Genomic DNA, 22,615 nt, shown 5'->3' with positions numbered 1-22,615 from the left:
ACCGTGGTTTTTAAACAAAGATGAAAGGGAAGGAGGGATGAGCAGAGTAAAGAGACCCAAAACATGTTCTGGAATCCTTTCTGCACCCAAACACCAAACATCAAGTGTTTCCATCTTTACTCTCAACTCTTGGTTTATGCAGTCTCCTCATCTAATTAGAAGTTGGACAATGCTTCAGAGAGGTGGCCCAATGTGACAAGCTTGGAAAAATTCTTTCTCTCCTGCACTGCCCATTTTCAAATAAATGCCGAAATAGTTATCATTTAGCAAGACTCTACCTTCTTTAAAAGAAAACCTGGAGAGACAGATTTTTGCAGTAGCCTGCTTCCATTTCCACAGTAACAAAAAGGTTATCTGACAACCACATTCATGACTTCCTATGGGATCCTGCACAACACATTGGGGCCTAGAGGGACGGAGGTAGCATCTTGTCAGTCCTGGGAAGTGTCCGTTCTTATTTAGTGTAAATGCCACAAATCCCACATGCTGACATTTTTTCCTAACATTTTGTTCCTTTTGTCCAGTCTCCGGAAGGAAATGGACTCTGCTCACTCTCCCAATTCTCTGTCCAATCTCATTGATGGAGACAGGTAATTAAAAGGTGAAGGGCAGAACAATACGGAGGAGGAATGGAGGGAGAAAAGTCAATGTTAGAAGGGAGCCCAAGTGATAGAGTGGAAAGAGGTCTGGCAGTCTGCAGTCTCAAATTCAAGTTCCGGTTCTGCTACTTATTCACCATGTGACATTAGGTTAAGTATCCTTCCTTCTAAGAGTCCTTAAAAGAAACTGGTGCATATTAAGGATATGACTTGTTCAATGTTTGAAGTTCAGGCACAATCTTTTTGCATTTTAAAAACTTTCTGTTACAAGAAAATTACCTCATTCCATAAATGTAGTGGAAAATAACATAAGTTGTGGAGCTGAACTACCTAGATTCTAATATTGGCACTTCCACTTACTTGTTCTCTAATCTTGTGCATGTTATTTAATTGCTCTGTGCCTGTTTCTTCATCTACAACATAGAAATGATAATTGTAGCTACCTCATGGAGTATTTTGAGGATTAAATGAATTAATACATGTAAAATAAATAAAACAATGTCTGACTGTAAAAATTGGCAATTTTATTTTTCTTATCTTAACTCTCCTATTTAAGCAGGCATTGAATTGCCCAGGTTTGTAGCAGTCAGAGATCAACCTCCTTGGGATCTCTAGGCCCTTTTCAATAATTCCTGTAGTCCTGTTTTCCAATCCCTATCATGAGTCATCAACTTCTTCTAACCACCCCTTTCCATCACTCTGCCTCTACTTTAACCTCTAGGCCACCCACCTATTTGGTGAGGATCAGTGGACTATAATAGGGGCAGTGCATAATGAAGTCACCTATGTCACCAGTCATTTGGGATGGTAAAGGTGAAGGGTAATCTGAGAAGCTCCTGGTATTGCACAGTAGTTAGAACCTTGTGGTTAGAAGCCAGACTTCCTGGCAGTGCACACAAGTTCTGCTACTTCCTAGCTGTGTGACCCTTGGACATGTTCCTTAACCTCTCTAGGCCTGCTTCCTAAAGTTGACACGAGAATTAAATGAATCAATTCATGCAAGTTGCTAAAGTTTACACAGCAAACATTCAGTAAGTGCTATCATTATTATTATATATGATTATATATAATTCTTTGTTCTCAGTATGGACCAAAGAATTTTCACTTTTCCAATATAGACTTTTTTTCAAGAAAACAACATACGACTAACCCTTAAAATAGGCTCTGACTAGGCTCAGGCACTAGCTTGCTGTATGAGCTTAGCCAGGTCCCTTTCCATCTTGGTGCCTCAGGCACCTCACCCATAAAATGAGCTAGCTGGACAAGATGGTCTCCCAGGTTCCATGAACTCTAATTTCCTAGGATTTAAGGCCATTTCTGTCCAGGTCCTCTGTAGATTCTAGCTTTGATAAAAGCTCAATTGCCTTTAAAAGTCCACTTACTGTGTTTTTACAGGAAAAATATTTTGGTATGTGGGTCAGTAAAAACCTAATAATAATATTTCAGTGTGATTGGGGAGAGCAACCAATTTGTATAGTTTTCCAGTTTTATTCACTATTTAGTTTAATTACCTGGTTTTAGGTTTGGGCAAAGAAACAAACAAAAAACAATAACAAAAAACTCACTGTTGCCCAAATGAGTCCTCAGAATCACACTAAAAAAAGTAAAATCTACTGATTCAGAATTCAAGAGAACTGGGTTTGTGCCCTAGTTCTGTCGCCAGCTCACTGTTTCACCTTGGATAAGTCCCTACCCTTCTATAGACCTCTATAAAGTAAAAGGAAAGAGGGGAGAGGGTACCTACAGCCTAGGCGATCTCTAAGTTCCTTTTTAATTTTCTTGAAGAACAGCAAAGCTGAAGGCACTGCATGAGAACTAACTGAGAAGAAGCCATCAGGATGTTCATCAGATAACTCAAACTTTATAAGTCAAAAATCAAACTCTTGATTTCTACCCTGCCCATGCACCTGCTCTACATACAGTCTTCACCATTTCAGTAAATGGCAATCTCATTTTTCCAGTTACTCAGACCAAAAATTTGGCAATCATCCTCATCTCCTCTATTTTTTTCACAGTGAATATCCAATCTGTCAGTAAATGCTGTTGGCTATACCATCAAAACTCATCCAGAATTCAGCCACTTCCTACCTTCTCCACCAATACCACCTTAGTCTGAGACACGGTCACCTCTCACCCAGATCACTGCAGTATACTTGTTTCCCTGCTTCCCCCCTTGCTCCCACAGTCTCTTCCCCCCACATACAGTAAGTAAACAAACAAACGTATAATATATCAGAGTGACAGATGTTATGAAGAGGAGGGAGCCTGTTAAAATGTAAGTCAGGTCATGTTACCCTGCTCAAAACCGTCCAATACAACCTGCTTAGGAGTAAAATTCAAAGTCCTAAGGAAGACCTACCATGCAACCTCATTAACTCTGATCTCATTGTCTACCATCCTTCACTTATTTAAACCAGCCATATGGGCCTCTTTGTCCTCCATCACAGCAAGTGTGCTCCTGCCTCAGGCCCTTTGCGCCTGTGGTTCCCTGGGCCTGGAATATTCTAACTCCAGATGTCCAAATAGCAGCTCATTTCCTAATTTCCTTCAGGTCACTACTCAAAATTTACTTTTCCAGTAAGGTTTTCCCTGGCCAGCAAATATAAAATATTCCCTCTCACCATCAATCTCTATACCCTACACTCTGTGAAGTTATTCTGCATGGCACTTTTCATGCTCAGATGTATACTACATGTCTCCTCTCATTAAACTGTCTGCTCCACAAAGAGATTTTTGTCTGTTCTGTTCACCGCTACATCATTGGTGCCTAGTACAGAATTTGGCATATAGTAGATGCTTAATAAGCATTTATTGAATATATGCAGTCTGTAAAGTAGAATGGCAAGGTTATTGGCACCCAGAACTCTCACACAACCAAATCCATCAGTCTGGTGGATGGGTAACAAACCTAGAAGCCTTAAGAAATTCATAAATTTCTAGTATTGATACCACTTGTGGTTCTTTTGCCTCTCTGACTCTCATGTTTCCTATCTATAAGGTAAAAAGAGCTGTGAGATAAAAGCAGGGAACACATGATCTGGAGAAGAAAGAATGGGACTGAAATTCCAGATCAGTCACTTTGAAGCTGTTTGATTGTAAACATGTAACTTAACCACTCTTTGCATAATTTTTATAATGGGAATAATAGTACTGTAATAGTATGAATACTATTATAATACTCCAAACTCTAGTTACTTGTAAAAGGTAGAAACAAGAATGAAATGCAATAATGGAATATGAAACTTCTCTATAAACTGGACAGTGCTACTTGAATATATCCAGTGTCACTGTTTTCTGCTCCATATGCAAAGAAAGGTATTAAAAAGTCAAAATATTACTAAAAAATGCTTGCCGCTTCGAGAAACAACATCCCAAATGAAACGGTAAGTACCATAGTAGCTTATTTATTGTCTGGTGCTAGGCAGTTCTGGTTCAAGTTATCCTGCGATAGGGCCTTGGCTGTGTGTTGAAACCATCAATGGAGGCTCACCATTCCCAGGGAAATCCTGCCACGGGGGCACTTGCAGTCCCCCTAGCGGCCAAATAGCGGGACTACAGTTCCACAAGCAAGGAACCTACTCAACCTGCAGAGAACAGAGCCCATGTTAGGTGGTAGGCCATTTCAGAATTTTACGTTGTCTAATACAGCAAAGCTCTTATAAGATCGTCATGTGCCCCCTTACTCCCCGAATTGTTTGGTTTGTGCAATTCATCAGGATCAATGGAAACTTAGAAGGCAGGAAAACAACTCATGTCAAATTTAGAGCCATTAATCACCTTCAATTTTAATTTATTACTCATATTATTGCCGACTTGTTCAGATAAAGACATCATAAACATGTACCCACCAAATGCAATGATATAGCCAAAGAAACTGAAGAAGAAATTGGCAACTAACTTGACTGGGGTGCACTATTGAATAAGCAGAAATAGATTTCAACCCATTCCTCCAGTTCATTCTTTCCAGCGGTACTAACTTCTGTTATTTAAAATATACATCAAGATCTTTAATCTATTGCTTGAGCTTAGACATGCTCCTACTTACTTCCACGAAGGATTAAAAGCAGCCACAGGTAACATTGCTGACCACTTCAGCCTCTATTGATTCATTCCTCTTTTTTTAAAAAATATCTACATTTTAAGAAATCCATACCGTACAATCCAGGATCTCATACAGGCATCATGGCATGATGATACTGCATTTCTGTTTGGTTTTTGGTTGTTTGGTTTTTGTTTGTTTTTGTTTTTAGTGGCTATAAGCTCCTCGTAAGCAGTTACCTCAAGAAGATTCTGTCTGAATTGTGTCCCCTTTCACCTTATCTCTTCCTAGCACATGCTGGGCACATAGCAGGTGCTTGATAGATTCTTTTTTTTTTTTTTGACGGAGCCTGGAGTGCAGTGGCATGATCTCGGCTCACTGCAACCTCTGCCTCCTAGGCTTAAGTGATCCTCCTGCCTCAGCCTCACAAGTAGCTGGGATTGTGGGTGCTCATCAAAACGCCTGGATAATTTTTGTATTTTTAGTAGACATGGGGTTTCACCATGTTGGCCAGGCTGGTCTTGGACTCCCGATCTCAGGTGGTCCACCCACCTCGGCCTCCCAAAGTGCTGGGATTACAGGATTGAGCCACCACGCCCGGACAGATTCTTTTTTAAAAAATCCCTTTATTAGGCTAATCTCTACAGACAGCTATTAGATTATAACTAAACCTTTTGCTGGGTGCCCTGCAGTTAATTCACAATTATCAGGACATTACAGTTGTAGCTGATTAGCTATGACCCTTAGCCTAGAGTGTTAATGAAGACAAAGTTCAGTCTGTGTATAGATAAATTTTATCTTTGCTTCATGGCTATGGAGTACATCCCTAAAAAGAAGCTTAAATTATATGAGAGTAAATGAATCCTTTCCCCATCTAGAAATGCACATCAGAAGGAGTACTGGAATGTACTTTGTCCAAAGGACAACATATAAAAACATAAAATTATGATTTTAGCTGCTTACGAGAACTTAAACATAAGCCTAATGTAGCTAGTGATTTCATTTGTCACCTCTACATGTTAGTTTTCTATATAGAAATTATTATTATTACTCACTGCCTTGCTAATAGTTCCCAAATCCAAATTCTAAAAAAGGGATTATAAACTACCCAAACCTCACTAGGCTTCTTTCCTGCTGTTCTCTAAAGAGATGAACATTTAAAAACACTCTCCTATTCATCCCGAAAGGGGATGGGATTACCAGTTCGAATTTATAGCTGAGTAAAACTGAGAAGAGTGTCCCCATGCAGCCTTCATACAGGATGAAATGAAGTAAGCTTTAACTTTCAGTGCAGCAGCAGAAGCCCTCTTCCCCATAAGTCCCAGAAGTATTCAAAACTCAGGTATTTTCAGCAAGGTTGCAGGATACAAGATCAATATACAAAACAATTATATTTCCATACATTGGCAGTGAATAATCTGAAAAGAAAATCAATAAGACAGTTCAATTTATAGTATCAAAAAATAAATCACTTAGGAATAAATTTTAAAAAGAACTGCAAAACTTATAATCTGAAAACAATAAAAATTGTTGACAAAAGGAAGACCTAAATAAATGGGAAGACATCTCATATTTATGGATGAAAATAACTTAACGTTGTTGAGATGGCAATGCTCCCCAAATTGGTTTACAGATTTAATATAGTTCCTGTGAGAATCCTAGCTGACTTCTTCGTAGAAATTGACAAGCTTATCCCAATTCATTTGAAAATTCAAGGGACCCACAAGAGCCAAAGCAATCTTGAAAAAGAAGACCAAAGTTGAAGAGTTCAAAATTCCTAATTTCAAAACTCACTAAAAACCTACAATAATCAAGATAATGTGGTACTGGCATAGGAATAAACATATAGATCAACTGAATATAGTTGAGAGTCCACAATTAAACCCTCACATTTACGTTCAACTGATTTTACACAAAGGGTGCCAAGACAGTTAAGTGAGGAAAGATTCAACAACAATAGTGTGAGAACTGAATATCTACATGCAAAAGAATGAAGTTGGACCCCTACCTCAGTCATATATAAACATTACATCAAAACTGATGAAAGACCTAAATGTAAATAGCGAAAACTATAAAACTCTTAGAAGGAAACATATGTAAATCTTTGTGATCTTGGATTAGGCAAAGACTTCTTAGATACGATGCCAAAATCATAAGCCAAAACAGAAAATAAATAGATGAATTGGACTTCATCAAACTTAAAAACATTTCTGTGCTTCAATCTAGATACCATTAAGAACGTAAAAAGAAAAAAAAGGAAAGTAAAAAAGACAACTCACAGAATGTGAAAAAATATCTACAAATCACAATCTATTAAAGGACATGTATCCAGAATATATTTTTTAAAAATCTTAAAACTCAATAATAAAAAACCCAACTAAAAACTGAGCAAAGTATCCAAATAGATATTTCTCAAAAAAGAAGATATACAAATGGCCAATAAGAACATGGATACTGAACATTATTTGTTATTAGGGAAATAGAAATAAGAGCCACAATGAGGTGCCACTTCACACCCACTAATATAGCTATAATGAAAAAGACAGAGAATAACAAGTGCTGGCAAGGATGTGGAAGAAATGGACCCCCATAGGTTGCTGATGGGATTGTAAAACAGTGCAGACACTTTAGAAAACAGTTTGACAGTTCTTCAAAAGGATAAACACAGAGGTACCATATGACTCAGAGATTTCAATCCTATGTATGTATCCAAAAGAACTGAAAATGTCCAAAATATGTGGACTGAATATGTCCACAATAAACTTGTACATGAATGTTCACAGCAGTATTATTCATAATAGCCAAAAGGTGGAAACAACCGTAATGCTCATCACCTGATAAATGGATAGATAGAATGTGGTATACCCATACAGTGGAACATTATTAGGCTATAAAAAATAGTGAAGTACTGATACGTGCTTCAACATGGATGACCTTGAAAACATATTTTATGTGAAAGAAGCTAGTCACAAAAGACCACATATTACATGACTTCATTCATACAAAATGTTAGAATAAGCACATCCATAGATAGAAGTAGATTATTGGTTGCTAAGGACTGAGGGAATATAGGGGGATGAACACAAAGGTGCATAGGGTTTCCTTTGGGGGTGATTAAAATGTTCTAAAATTGATTGCAATAATGGTTGCACAACTCTGAATATTCTAAACACATGAAACTGTACACTTTAGATGAGTGAATTGTATGGATTGTAAATTACGTCTCAATAAAGCTGTTATTTAAAGAATAAAACTTAGGTACTAAGTAACCTAAATTGACAACATTCTCAAATGACCCAGCACTTTAATGCTATAAATTTATCGAGATGAGCTGCCCTCAATCCTGGTGTGGCCTGCAGGTTGGCAGCAAGAATTGCCATGAGAGAGAGGGAGTAGCATCACCCATGAGTGTGCAAGCAATAATTCATGGACAATCATCTCTATGTAGCAGCTACTGAGAGAAGTCCTTAAGAGTAACAATCTAAAGTATTATCTGTCAGGTGGGAAATTTCAAGAAGAAAAAGCTTGGACGTATTGCTCTAGAGAGGTTCCCCTACATGGTAAACAAACATCACAGAAAATCTAACTTTCTACTTTGTTACCTAGCAAAAGGGTAATCACTAAGCACCCCTCCTGGCCTACTCACACTTACACGAATGCAGTGAATAAACTGGAAAACACCGTCTCTTTTTTTTGGAAGAATGCTATGTAAATATGAGATTTCATAATTCTCTTCCGTATGACAAAGGGCAACCAATGCTGGTAACTGTACGGAACTTTATAAGCAATTTTGTTTAAAAGTCAACTTTGTGTTTAAGATAAGGTTAACTTTCTCTGAATTTAACATCCCAGAACTTGATGGAATGCTGATAAGTCGGAGGTACAATAATTTCTTTAATATCTTTCTTTGTTTTCAAATGATTAATTTTTATGTAGCTTAAGCAGATTAGCCCAGCCGGACACTTGCAGCACGCACCCTCATATGCATATTAGGTACTGCTTGTGATCCAGCTACTGAGGTCTGAACCGAACAGACCTGGGAAGGGTCTCAGAGCTGTCTCTCAGGCTCTGAGAGAAAGTAGCCAACATTACAGTAGACAGAGAGAGACAGAGACAGAGACAGCATAAGACAAAATACTTTATGAAATTGCCAAGTCCTCAAGCAATCTAGTTAACTCTCTCAGCAACTGTTGAACCAGGCTTTAACCTCAAGGTAAAAAAAAAAAAAAAAAACCCAGCTATTCATTTTGCAATCCCCTCATGTCATCTAGTCTTAAGGGAGAGATGCTGGGGTTGATCTAATCTACTACTCTACAGATTTTTTTTAAAAAGAAATTCTTTAGGAGCATGCCACAGGTGTAATGAGAAAAATACCCTGAGAAGTGGAAAGAAGAGTCTGTATTTCAATGTCAAAAACATGAAAGGAGTGGAATAAAAGAAAATCGGGGACAGGCAGCACTTGAGGAAGCTGCAGACAAAGAGAAAATGGTGGAGGTGGGGGGTAGGGAGAGATTTCCTTTTCCTTCTCTGACCAAGCTCACAAAACTTGATTTTTTTGTTTGCTTTTTTTTTTTTTATTTTTCAGAGTTGTGATTTCAGGTTTGGCTATAAAATAAGCCCTTGCTTTGCCACACCCAGTCCACATTCTGCTCCCTGCTTATGCAAGGTTCCGAATGAAACTGGTGATCTTGATATCACCATTAAAAATAATCATAATAAAATTGTCCACATTTCTAACTCCAATTCACATAATCCCACCAAGTAGCTTGTACGTGTACAAGCCGCAATGCATATACGCGTAAGGAGACCAAAGAATTTTTGTTTTAAATGCATATATGTACACTAGATGAAAAATTACTATGGGAATGAAAACACTTAACGAAGAAAATTAAACGTACCAGCAAATCCAGTATATTATTTCAAAGTTTACAGCTCAAAGAATGGAAGCTTGATGAGATAAAATTAGTACAGGCAAGAAAGCACCCCAAAATGACCCTGCAATTGGAAGCCTGCAAACTTCTTCGAAAATATCTCTCACCAGTGTTAATCTTTGGCTGACTTGAGCTGTGAACAAGCAAGAGGGCTACTTCCTGTGTATACTTCCAAATGGGGTGCCACCCAGTGTGGCTATTTGGTCCTCAGGTGTTGATTGTTGGGATCCAGACAGAACTCACCACCTATTTGCTGACCACAAAGAAAAGATGCTTCTTGCCAAAATATTTGTTCTTGAAGCCTATGGGCAGAAATAATCTGTCTTGGTTTCAAAGGAAAATTCTGCTTTACAAGACAAACTGTTGCTTGTAAGATAGTCATAAAAATGCTTGATAACTGAGAGGAGAGAGGAGAAGGAAAGAGGAATTAATAAAATGCCTTATTTTGAAAAATCTAATAGAGAAAGGGAGCAAGACTTGTCAATATCAAAGCACTACTAAAATACTACCTACTATGGAGACCAGAACAAATTACCAAGAGAAAAATTAAAATGTTCTTTTTGCATCTGGATAATTTCTCTAAACCCCAAACTCTAATTCTGCCATGCACTCTCTTAGAACCCAACTCCCAAGAATAAATTTTTGTCATATTATTGTGCTGCTTGCTGGAATATAAGGAGCCCTACTTTTGCCAAGGGAGCCAGTGGTCAATTAACAAAGTTGTAGTCCTGTTTGATCTCAGAGACAAGACAGACAGCTCCATAAAATATCATCAGGGTTGCACACAAGCCCCATCACTTTTTATTTTTCCTTCTGTTCAAACCACATGCTAAATTAAGTAAAAGAGACCACCTTTGCATCTTCCCTCCTCTCAGCAGAAACACTGTAAATGTATAAGAACACAGAGTGAGTGCAGATGTTACTAAGGTTTAAAAAAACCCCTCCACAAAATTATGTACATAAACACACACATGAATGGTAAAGGGAGGAACCCGACAGGTCATTGGAAGCCTGCCCAATTTTGAGATTTTTAGCTCAAAAATGGCACATAATGCATGCAACACAGAGAGGGAAGACACTCTTGCTTTGGCTTAAGAAATCTCTTGCCTTTCACCAAATTGTACCCCTACAAAATGAGGGAAAAAAAGAGAAAGTAAGAAAATATCAACTTTTGGATTGGAATTGATTGTATTCTGATTAAATTAATTTTCAATTAAAAAGAAAGAAAATACCAACTTTTGGATTGGAATTGATTGTATTCTGATTAAATTGATTAATTTTCAATAAACCGACTTAAGGATTTTCCATATCCTAGAAATGGAAAGTCTTCGTCAACTCACAAGACAGGAACACCAGTTGTCCCTTTAACTAGACTCCTCATATTCAGTGCAGCAATCACAAACCAGAAAAAAAAAACAAAAACTTGTACTTTCTGCAGGAACTGCTAAATTCTCATTAGTTTATGTCATTAATTTAAGCAGACTGTCAAGGAGGCACCAAGATATGATAACCTTCCTCATAAAGAAGCTTTTTTCATTAAGACCTGAAATAAAATCACCAAGCTCGTTGTCTACCTGATGGGAGTAACTTTTGCTCTCTATAGTTATTCCCTAAAAATTTTGGTTTTGTCTTTGAAGGCGCACATTTTTTAGCAAATATGTGGAACCATCAGTTTTTTCCCTGTTAAGTAAGTAAGTTGTGGGGGAGGCATGCAGAAGATGGAAGGTTCCAGTGTCTGGGTTTAGTATCATGGCAGGTCAAAATGCACCTTAGACATTTTCCCCCAAGAAAAGTTTACAGCAGAAGAGGGGCTCCACCGTCTAGTGACAGCCCTAGAAAAAAAATTAACCCTACCAAGTAAATTTGTTCTTATAAAATGAAGAATACTTTTTTTTTTTGTCCCATAGCATAAACCCATTACAAAAATAAAGAGTCTAAATTAACTGGAAAAGACTCTGACAATATCAAATGAACCCTTTGAAAATCTTGTAAGTCAAACATTAAAAACCTAATGGAATGTAAAGCCTGGTAAGAAGCTGTTTCTTCAACAGCCCACGAAATAATATGAAATCCTACCCTCCTCTTTCTTTCTTTACTAACACTGTGCTATCTACCTTGTAAGAAGGAAAGCATCAGTGAAAGAAGGCAAATTGCTGGATTTAAGTCCCCAAACAAAGATGTTAAGGCTAACAAAGAAATTTTGGAGAAGTCACAGGTAAAAGAAAACAGCCATAGAAACAAAGAATAAGACAAAAGTCCACAGGGACATCAGCACCTGGCCTACCTGAGGAGTTAATTCCCCAATTCAGTCTGTCCTCCCTCAGCAGATAAACTAATATCTTAATTAGCTGGGGGAGAAAATCTTCAGCATGGTCTCCAAGAAGCTCAACAACTGCGGTGAGGAATAATTTTTAATAAGCACGATGCAATTGCCTGCCACTTTTCTCATATGCTAATTAAAACTTTGGGGTAAAATTACGGCTCATAGGTCATTAAGAGTTCTTACTCAATTTGTTAGAGCTAACAGCACATATTCTAAAATGCAAACATGTCCTAAAAATGAAGGAATATAATAAAAAACATCACTCCTCCCTCCCCAGTGGAGATTTTGGAGCACACTGAGATAGCAGGAAATGCTTTACAAAAAAATGTTTTCCAACACTTTTGTAAGTCAGACTCAAGCCTAATTAAATTGTACATTAAAAGAATATTCTCCTCTTTATAGATCTGATGCAAACCTGAAGTAGGGGGCTGTGGATCTGTTATAATCCACAGAGAAAATAAACACTTTACAAGAGAAAACCGACCCAAGCAACTACTTTCAACATAGTCAACCAACGTTGAGAAACTGTGAGTGCAAATCCTGTGAAGTCTTTACCAAGAAAGTTGCCCCTCTGCCTACCCTAAACATGACGGTTTGGATTATCTCTACTGACCTCCAGCCCTGGAGCAAGCCCCCAGTTGCTTCAGGGGAAAGAAGCTCACCCCTTCACACAGCAGACCTCAGCACCCAGAGACCACTTTCTTTCCCTAACCGAGAATTTCACTTTACCTCTCTGGAGGATACCCGCTGAGAAGCTCTTGGGCCGGTCTTTTTGACTCTAATCTGCGCAGGCTGAAAGGGAAATCCTAACAGACCTGAAGAGGAGAAATTGCCCAAATTCCTGTTGAGGTTCTCAGACTTTGAGGACAGGAGGAAAGGAAGAGTGGAGGGCTTGGGAGCTTTATCTCTGAAGGTGGCCCGTGCAATAGGATTTCAGTTTGGGACCTCGAGTACCAGGAGGTAGTGAGAATTTGGGGCGGTTGGGGGAGTTGAAGAATCTGGGAGGGCAGGAATCAGCACCCAGGGAACGCAGCAGAAATTAGGAGAGCTCAGGTTAAACCTCTGGCAGGCCGGGAGTCCACGGGAGAGCTCTAGGTTTACCCTGCTGAGCTCTCCCAGGGGCAATCTGAGTGTTCGCGCAGGTAGGAGCCGCTAGATACCCCAGAACACAGAGTGACTCTGTGCCCTGGGCCGAAAGGCGACATTTCTGGAAGGAAAAACTTACCGCATGTCCCCGTAAGGTCCGGAGTAGCTATCCATCCAGGGGCCCATTTCGCTTTTGACACAAGTGGGACTGGGATAGGGCACTCTGCTCACCATGCCGCCAGGGTACCACACATCAGGTGCGGTGAAGTCGCCTTCCTGGCCCGCCAGCCCCTGAGGTGGCCGAGTGTAGCCGTAGGGGGCCACAGCTCCCGCCTCGCCGCCGCCGCCGCCGCCGCCGCCGCCGCCGCCACCGCCGCCACCCCCACCACCACCACACGGTCCATACAACTGGCCTTCTTCGGCTGTGAAGAGAGTGTGCCAGGATGAGGAGGCGGCGGCTGAGGGTGACCCAGAGCCGGGTCCCGCTGCACCCGCGCCATGCAGGCTCGCCAGGTCCCCATAGCGGCACTGCGCCGCCGCAGCCGCCCAGGCGCTGCCGTAGTCCAGCGGGTTCTCCAGCTTGATGCGAGCGTGGGGATGGGGAGGCGGCGGAGGGGGCGGCGGTCCGGCCAGAGCCAGTGGAAAGTTGTAGTAGTCGCGACTCTGGTACGCAGCTGCCTCGTCCAGTGCTCCGGACTTGTAGAGAGACAGGGTGGACGGCAGTTCAAGTGTCCCGGAGCTCCCTGCTGCAGCGCTGCCAGAGCAGCCTAGGCTCTCGCCTTCTAGCCCTTTGGTGTAACCTCCCTTGAAAGGGGAATACTCAGCAGTATCTTCAGTCCTCTTGCCTGCGCTGTCGTCTAGCAGAGAACCTTTGCATTCGGCCAATGGGGCACAAGGAGTGGGACGCACAGCGGGTGGAACTCCCAAAAGTGGGGCGTACATGCAATCCCCCCGAAGCTGTTCCCCTGGACTCAGATGCTCCAACGCCTCCACACCCAGGCCCATGGACACCGACACTGCCTTACACAACTCCTTGGCGCTGTCAGAAATGCTCGAAGTGCCCCCTAAGTAATTGTCCTTGGAGGAAGTGGGAGCCCCCGAGGCCTCCCTCACTCTCCCGCTGCTGCTGCCTTCGGATACTGCTTCCTGCTGCTGTTGCTGAAGGAGTTGCATGGTGCTGGCCTCGCTCAGGATGTCTTTAAGGTCGGCGGAGCAGCTGCTTAAGCCGGGGAAAGTGGGGCCCAGCAGGGACAACGTGGATGGGGCAGCTGAGTCATCCTCGTCCGGAGGTGCTGGCAGCTGCTGCGGCAGCCCCTTGCTGGCGGCCACGGCGGCTCCGGGCTCTGGGACGCAACCTCTCTCGGGGTGGCACTCCGGGGCCGACTGCGGCTGTGAAGGTTGCTGTTCCTCATCCAGGACCAGGTAGCCTGTGGGGCCTCTACGATGGGCTTGGGGAGAACCATCCTCACCCTGCTGCTGCTGCTGCCTGGGGCTAGTCTCTTGCTGCTGGTGCTGCTGCTGCTGCTGCTGCTGCTGCTGCAAACTGGCGCCGGGAGGTGCTGCGCTCGCGGCCTCTGGGTGCCTGGGGCCCGGGTTCTGGATCACTTCGCGCACGCTCTGGAACAGATTCTGGAAAGCTCCTCGGTAGGTCTTGGACGGCGGCCGAGGGTAGACCCTCCCCAGCCCTAACTGCACTTCCATCCTTGAGCTTGGCTGAATCTTCCACCTACTTCCCTTACCCCGCCTCCCCTTCTCTTGCTCAGAAGAGTTCAACAGGCTGTGATGATGCGGTAGTCGCTGCAGCTAGCTGCCCACCTGCGGGAAGCTCCAGAGAAGGAAACTTGCGGGAGCAACCACGCAAAAAGCGCTCTGACAGCCTCAAAGTCTCGTGCAGAAGAAGACACACGGTGGACAAGATCTGCCCTGCTAGGCTCACAGTCTGTCTCTTAATACTTGAAGGGTAGATTCAAAAGATGCCCAAATCTTAAAAGAAAAAAACAAAATCCTCCACCTTCCAAATTCAGTGTCCACTGAAGTAGGTGCAAATAAGAACTGAGTTATTATCTTTTTCTTTTATTTCGGCTTTTTTTGTTTTTGTTTGTTTTGTTTTTTGGCTACTGAAGACCTGACTGCCTTTTCATCTTTTGATCTCTGGCTCCGCACTCGGGGTGGGGAAGGCAGGAGGAGGTGGAGAGAGAGTGGGGGAAAACAGAGGGTTCTCTCCGCGTGCAGCCTAACCAGGCGGGTCGTGGCTGCAGTGCTGAAGCCGCTCCCCAGTCGCCTGGCTCCTAAGAGCCTTCTTTGCAATGTGCAGCTAGCTCGCCCGCTCGCAGCCAAAGGGAGTTACCTCTCTGCAAACTCGGGCTGGCAGCGCTGGGCCGACGGGGGCGGGGGGGCGGGTGGGGAGAAGGGTGGTGAGGGGGGTTGGCTGAGAGTAGCCGACTGAGGCAGCTGCGGGAGAGAAGACGGGGGAGGGGGGGAAGGCAGGGTGGGGGGAGGCGGGGTGGAGAGGAGGAGGACAAAGGCAGCCGTCAGTCCTACCAGGCACTTTCCTTGCTTCCTCCGAGTCTTTAGCAGCTTTTAAAAACTTCACCGAAGAGGAAAGGGCAGCTCCGGGCGGCGGCTTCGAAGCCGCCGCGCTGCAAGAGGCGTTGGCTGTCGCTGGAGCCGGGCTGGGGCTGGCGTGGTGCGTCCCTTCGGCTCCTGTACAGCACTGGAGCGGCTAGCTCGGCCCTTTTTCCCTCTGTCGCCTCCTCTGCCTCTGGGCTTGCTCCGGACCGTCCCGCTCTCCCAGCAAGCTGGCTCCCCGGGATCTCGGAGGGGGCGCTGGGAGGTGGAGAGCAAATGCAACAGTTTGCGAGTCGGGTCCCGCCCCCGCCGGGCCGGCCTCCTTGCCTTCCCACCTCCTTTTCCCTCCCCTCCCCTTTCCTTTTCTCCCCTCCCCTCACCGCGCGCTAACGCCTGCCTAGTGGCTTTGGAGAAACAAGTGCTGGCGCAGCGTGGGCGAGGGCAGGAGAGGCTAGCTCTAGTCCTGGAGGACCCCTGCTTCCTGAATAGCTCCTGCTTTCCTAAACCAAGGTTTAGGCGCCAGGGCTCCAGATTTCCTGGAGGCCAGCACTCACCAAATTTGGTTCCAAAGCCCAATCTAAAAAACCAACAGGGTGGAGGCGAGGGAGGGAGGAAAAGGACGATAGGAATACCTGCTCCTAATGGCTGCCAGGGGTTCTTTTCAGGACTGATAAGAGCGCACAGATGGGAGAGTGGGAGAGTCTCCTACAAACTGAGGAGCAAGCCATGACCAAGCCAGCAGATACTTGCTGAAACCTTAGATTCCGTCATAGGGATAGATCGGGCCTCGTGGCATTGTGCCATTTGCTCTAGGAACCCTCAGCCCCAAGAATCAGAGGTCATTTCTACCCTCTTCTCTGCCTTTCTTCCTGTCTGGAATTGCCTTTAACCATGCATTTCTCATCCAGACTCTCAAAGGCAAAATCACCCAGACAAGCAGGTAAACACACAAACACTAAAAACACTTGCCATGTACACATAGGCGCTCAATTTTGTCCAGAGCTCTGCAAACGTTTGCTTTGTATGCAGCCGCTTGCTTTTCCAAGTTGCCTTTGCATATTTTAAACTTTACAACTGGAACTATCCAAGGATAGAACCTATATAGGGCTGCTTTTCGCCTCTTGATGGACAGCCAGGCGTGGAGGATGATGTGGGTTACTGCAACTGCTCTTTTGTGGAGGAGGTCCCATAAGCCCTGTGTAAAGGTGGAGATGCAGGTGGGAATGGAAAGAGAGAGAAAATGTAAACGTAAACCTATAAGGAAAACATCTTTCCTTTATGTCAGTAGAGACCCTGGGCCTCCCTATGTTTTAAATTCCTTTGACTTCTGATTCTTGGGAGGCTCTCTGTTCCAAAAGTCATTCCGAGATTTTTGCCTGGGTGTCTTTCGCTTTTTGCAGTCTTCTACAGAGAAAAGATGGGTTGTAGCTTTGTTGTAGCTTTATCTTGTGCACAGCCAAACATCATAGGCATTTACTTACCTTGACCAAAGAAGGTAACTCAAACCTAAAGGCAAGGAAGACTGGATATGATAGGCTCTATTTCACAGATGAACAGGCTGAAACAAGGACATAATTTGTTCTATGTTCCACATTAGTAAAACCTAAACTAGTCTTCCAGTCCATTGCTATTTGAGCTAGACTCTAGACTCATCAATCGCATTGTCATTTGGGAAATGGCTATAAATGAACCTTCCAGAACACAAAGGCCTGAAGACCCTTTCACCTGAGGAGGTGAAAAATTATTTCCGGAGATTTTAATGGCTACAGCCTTCCTTGAATATACCTCACCATATGTAAGTAGAATGCGTAGATACTTCAACCTTATTTGAATACTCATTGCAACATTTAATCCCACCACAACTTTCAACTAGCATTGCTCAATAGGAATTGAGTGGGCTGGCAGGATGGTAGAATGGAATTAACATAGGTCTCAGAGCCAGGAGAACTATGTGTCTACAGACTAACAGTGAAGGAAGGTGCAAAACTCACTGAATGAACAATGGACAGGAGTGAGGAGGACACATAGACACAAAGAGGCCTGAAAAAAAATTAAGGTGAGAAATAATGCTCTGAAGTTACTCTGAATAAAAAGCAGTCTGACATTCAAACCTGGGTCTGAAAGACTCCAAAGTTTATGTTGCTTCCACATCACCAACATTGTCTTCACAGTTTCCACATCTGAAAACTGTTGCCAATATAAGTTACCCTCAGAAGGCTAGTGTGTCATTTAAAAGACATAATGTGTATAGAACAAACTTGTAAACAGGAAAGCATTCTACAAATCTGAAGGATTACTATGTTATTTTTATTTTTAAAGATGGTGCTGTCAACAATTATATCATTATCAGGAAAGGTTAACTACTATAAGCATATTCGGGCCATATACTTTATTTGGATTTTGAACTCTGATCTTCCAGCTCAAATCTCATTTTCTTCCCATTGCTTTTAAGAACAAGAGACAATTATTGAATAATATTATATAAGTTCACTGTTTGTACCAGCTTTCTTCTGCTTTCTCCTCCTGTTCTTTGCAGTTTTTTAGTAATCAAATGGAACCAGAGGTGTTCTCTCAGATTAGTCAGGTTGAGAGTAAGTTTTTGCTATAAGCTTCCTCTGCAACTTCAAGAGGGATTTATTAATAAAGTCTTCCCTAGCTCTTTGCTCTGGAAAGCCAGGATGACCTGACCTTTGGAAAATGGTGACCATCGGGTTTTATTTCCTAAGTATCTCACACATCTGCTCACTTATTTCATCTCTGTTGTTGCCAACCTAGTTCACTTCCAGAAGGCACCGTTCTCTTCCACCTGGAGCACTGTAAATGGTCATCCTCCCTCCACTCTTTCCTAGAATCAGTTCTGCATCGTGCAGCCAGAGGGTTTCTTTTTAATAGCCGTACTGAGGTGTAATTGATATATACAATAAACTGCACATATTTAAAGTTGCATAAATTGATCATTTTTGACACACGCATGCACTCATGAAATCATCACTCAATCAAGATAGTGAACATATCTATGATTCCAAAAGTTTTTATTGTGCCACTTTGTACATTTTCCCTCCACCTCTCCTATACTCCTCCTCCTCAGGCAACCAATGATCTGCTTTCTGTCAGTACAGACTGTTTTTCACTTTCCAGAGTTTTATGTCAATGGAACTATACAGCATGTACTCTTTTTTTTTTTGACTTGCATCTTTCACTGAGCACAATGCCTTTGATGTACATTTAAGGTGTTATGTATATCACTAGCTCATTCTTCTTTATTGCTAAGTAGTATTCTATTGCATTGCTGTACCACGCTTTGTTTATCCATTCACTTTTGATGGACATTTGGGTTCTTTTCAGTTTGGGGCTACTACAAATAAAACTGCTGTAAATATTTGTATAAACATCTTTGTATGGATGTATTCTTTCATTTCTCTCAGGTAAATACTTAGCCATGGAATGGGTGAGTCACAGGGTAGGTATATACCTACTTTTGTAAGAAACTTCCAAATCATCTTCCTAAGTGATTGTATCATTTTACATTTCCACTTCACCAATACTTGGTATGGTCAGTCTTTTTAATTTTAGTATTCTAATTAGAGGTGTTTTTCCCATTTAATTTTTATTTCTCCCATGAATAAAGATGCAGAGCATTTTTCATGTGCTTATTTTACAATTGTATACTTTCTTTGATGAAGACTGTAAATTTTTTCTCTCTTTTTTTTTTAATTGGGCTACTTGTAATTTATTATGGGGGTTTTAGAGTTACGTATTCTGAGCACAATTCCTTTATCAGAAATATGATTCAACAATATCTTGTCTGTAGTTTGTCTTCATTATCATACCAGTGTCTTTTGAAGCACAAACATTTTAAATTCTGATGAAGTCCAGTTCATCACTTTGTTCACTTATGAATTATGTTAACTTACGGATTATGGTGTCAGATATAATAAATCATTTTCAAACTCAAGATCACACAGATTCCCATCTGTGTTTTCTTCTAGAAGTTGTACAGTTTTCAGTTTTACATTTAGGTCTGTGATCCATTTTGAATTAAGTTTTGTAGACAGATACCCAACTTTTAATATAGATGTCCTATTGTTTTGGCACCATTTTTTGAAAATACTATTCTCTCTCCACTTTGTTGCCTTTGAATCTTTGTCAATAATTAACTCTCAATATATATATTTGCATAGAGGGTTTTTTAGAAAGTTTAATCTGGTCATATTATTTCCCTGTTTTAGTCCTGTCACTGTCTCCCTATTGCTCTTAATATAAAAGTCCAAAACGTTAACCATACCCCACATGATCTGCCTCTCTGATCTCATCTCATACACGTTTCCTCCTGTTTTCTGAGATCCACTTACACTGGCCTTTATTCAGGTCCTCCAACGACTCCGTAATCCTTCCTGCCTTTGCATATTCTGTTCCCTCTACCTGCAATGTTGGTTCATCCTTCTCTCTATTTATCTAGTTAATGCCTATGCATATCAGCACATCCAGGAAGACTTCCTGAACCACCTAGGCTAGCTCAAGTCCCTCACCCACTCACCTTTTAATATATTTTAATAACACCCAGTATTTGTCTGTTGGAAGACTTCTCACAATCTGTTTTCCTCACTGAACTGTATGTTTCCTAAGAGCAGGAATCATGTTGGTTTTTTGTTCATCATTGAATCCTTAGGACTCAGCCTGGTGTGGGACATGGTCATTGTTTAATAAATATTTTTTGAATAAATGAATGGATTTTATTTTCACAGAATTAAAATTCTGTTTCCAAACTGGGAGTTTGGTTTTGGGGGGTTGCCAAATGCCCTGTGATTTCAGCGTATTTAGGTATGTAATAAACCTTTTTTCAACTTATGAGCAAAGTAGAGAATCACTCCAATTCATGCACTGAACGAATATTTGTTAAGCATTTACTATTTGCCAGGCTCTGTGCTAGGCACTTGGAATTCACTGATGAATAGGACACTGTGGACCCTGCATTTAAGGAGCTCATTCATGATCCAGGAAGGAGAGTGAAGAACAATTTAAATAATTACATTTGAACTGGATTGGAGATGAAAAGAGGGGCTTATGAATAAACTTTCAGAGTTGTTGCCTCTGCTGATTTGTGGACATCTGCTATTTCCTTTGCATAGATGCTTATAAAGGACTACTTTCTCATCTCAATATTCTTTCTGTCTTCAATGTTGAAGCCATCATCTCATCTTATCCTTTCTCATAGCTCCAGCCCTAACTTCTCCCCTGGCTGCCCTCTTCCAGGCTATCTTCAACAAAATGAGAACAGAGGGTTCTTTCTTAAAAGACAACTCTGATAGCATCTGTCCTCTGCTCTATAACCCTCAATTACCTGCATCAGGGGTTTCGAACCCAAATATCTCTTAAGTAACAAAAATGAGTGAAAAGAGCTTGGTATTAGAGAGATAAAGGGGAGTAGTGGCAGCTGTAATCGACTAGGGATCAGACGCCCCATGTAAAGTGGGCAGTCACTACGCAGCTCCAACTGATTGCTGTCAGTCAGGAATGTGGCCTCAATGTTCCAGATGTTTCATTATTTTCAAGAACAGCAGCATTCCATATTTTAATGTGGCATCTCTTGATTTTTGAAAATGATGGCTACTAATTCAGATGGTTTAAAATCATCATGCAGGCCAAACCTCTGCAGGCCAAACAACACATGTCTGTTGATAAGAATCAGTTTGTGGGCTGCCAGTCTGCAAACACTGGCCTGAAGATTCATGTCCAAGTCCCATAGCCTAGCCTTTAAAGTCCATCACAATCAAGTTTCAATTTTTCTTTACAGCCTCTTCTCACACCTCTTCCTCCTACCAACCACCAATCTTTTTAGTCACATCAGACATCTTGGGCTCCCTCTGAATATACTCCATACTACTGAAGACCTGACTATCTTTGGACCTTGCTGTTACCTTTTACTGAAATTTTATCCCCCCTCACTTCCTTCATGACCAAATTCAACTTATCTTTCAAACGACAGCCCAAATGTTGAATTCTTTGGGATTCAATATTGGGAATTATTTTCTAGATTGATTAATCATGGTTAATTTATATAGTACTTTATTTCTATCTCTTTTAAAATACTTATCACAACCAGATATGTATTCTAATTTTATGGATGGAGATCTATAGATATAGAAATAAATCTTTCTCCTCCACCAGGCAGTATCTCCCACCTCGTGCATTGCCATTCCTTCATTTCTCTAATTTGTTAACAAATAAGTGGAAATTTTCACTGTATGCCAGGCACTCTGCTAGACACTGGGACTAAGAGCTCTACATGTTTTGTTTAACCAAAATATAGGTATACAATATTAAATGCGGCCAGGCGCATTGGCTCACTTCTGTAATCCCAGCACTTTGGGAGGCCAAGGCGGGCTGATCACAAGGTTAGGAGTTCGAGACCAGGCTGACCAACACGGTGAAACTCCATCTCTACTAAAAATACAAAAATTAGTCAGGCATGGTGGTGCATGCCTGTAATCCCAGCTACTCGGGAAGCTGAGGCAGGAGAATCACTTGAACTTGGGAGGCGAAGTTTGCAGTGAGCAGAGATCATGCCACTGCACTCCAGCTTGGGTGACAGAGCAAGATTCAATCTCAAAAAAAAAAATTAAATTCAAATATGTTACAAAAGTAGTATAAGAAAGAGAGGGGCTCATCTATACTTCCTGCTGTTTTACTCCTAATGATAACTTACTAGGAACCCACTGTGATATACTGGCATTGCAGAACACTGATAATTACATATTTTTGCATAAGAAACCAAGCAGTCTTATTCCTACTTTATAGAGGGGTTAACTGAGGTTCAGAAATATTAGGTAATTTGCCCAAGGTCAGCCAGCTAATCAGAGGCAGGGCCCGTACTATGAACCTGGGTGTTCTATTAGAAAGCAATTGATCTCTTACCACTCTACTTCAACTACCTCTCTGATGCTATAGTGTGGTGCTCTGTTCATCCATAATATAAGAACCAGACATTAGGTAAGCAGGGACGTTATTGAATCTTTGTTATAGCAAGGCATTTTGTAACAGAGTTGTACAGTTACATCTGATGAAAAAT

General features: G+C 41.7%; 1 protein-coding gene across 2 annotated transcripts in view; it reads right to left on the bottom strand.

Annotated features, from left to right (window-relative positions):
• Positions 1 to 15,832, bottom strand: part of AR (androgen receptor) — a 183,824-nt gene extending 167,992 nt beyond the window's left edge. For both annotated transcript variants that reach the window (XM_019019731.3, XM_055375591.2), the window contains exon 1: positions 13,118 to 15,832. In XM_019019731.3, the coding sequence (XP_018875276.1) occupies positions 13,118 to 14,679 (1,562 nt within the window). In that variant the 5' untranslated portion in view covers positions 14,680 to 15,832. The remainder of the gene's footprint in view (positions 1 to 13,117) is intronic.
• Between the last annotated feature and the right edge of the window lie 6,783 nt (positions 15,833 to 22,615).

The sequence above is a fragment of the Gorilla gorilla genome, chromosome X (assembly GCF_029281585.2).
Source record: "Gorilla gorilla gorilla isolate KB3781 chromosome X, NHGRI_mGorGor1-v2.1_pri, whole genome shotgun sequence".
Taxonomy (NCBI): domain Eukaryota; kingdom Metazoa; phylum Chordata; class Mammalia; order Primates; family Hominidae; genus Gorilla; species Gorilla gorilla.
The sequence above is the reverse complement of the archived record's forward strand: the minus strand, read 5'-3'. Positions and strand labels throughout refer to the sequence as shown.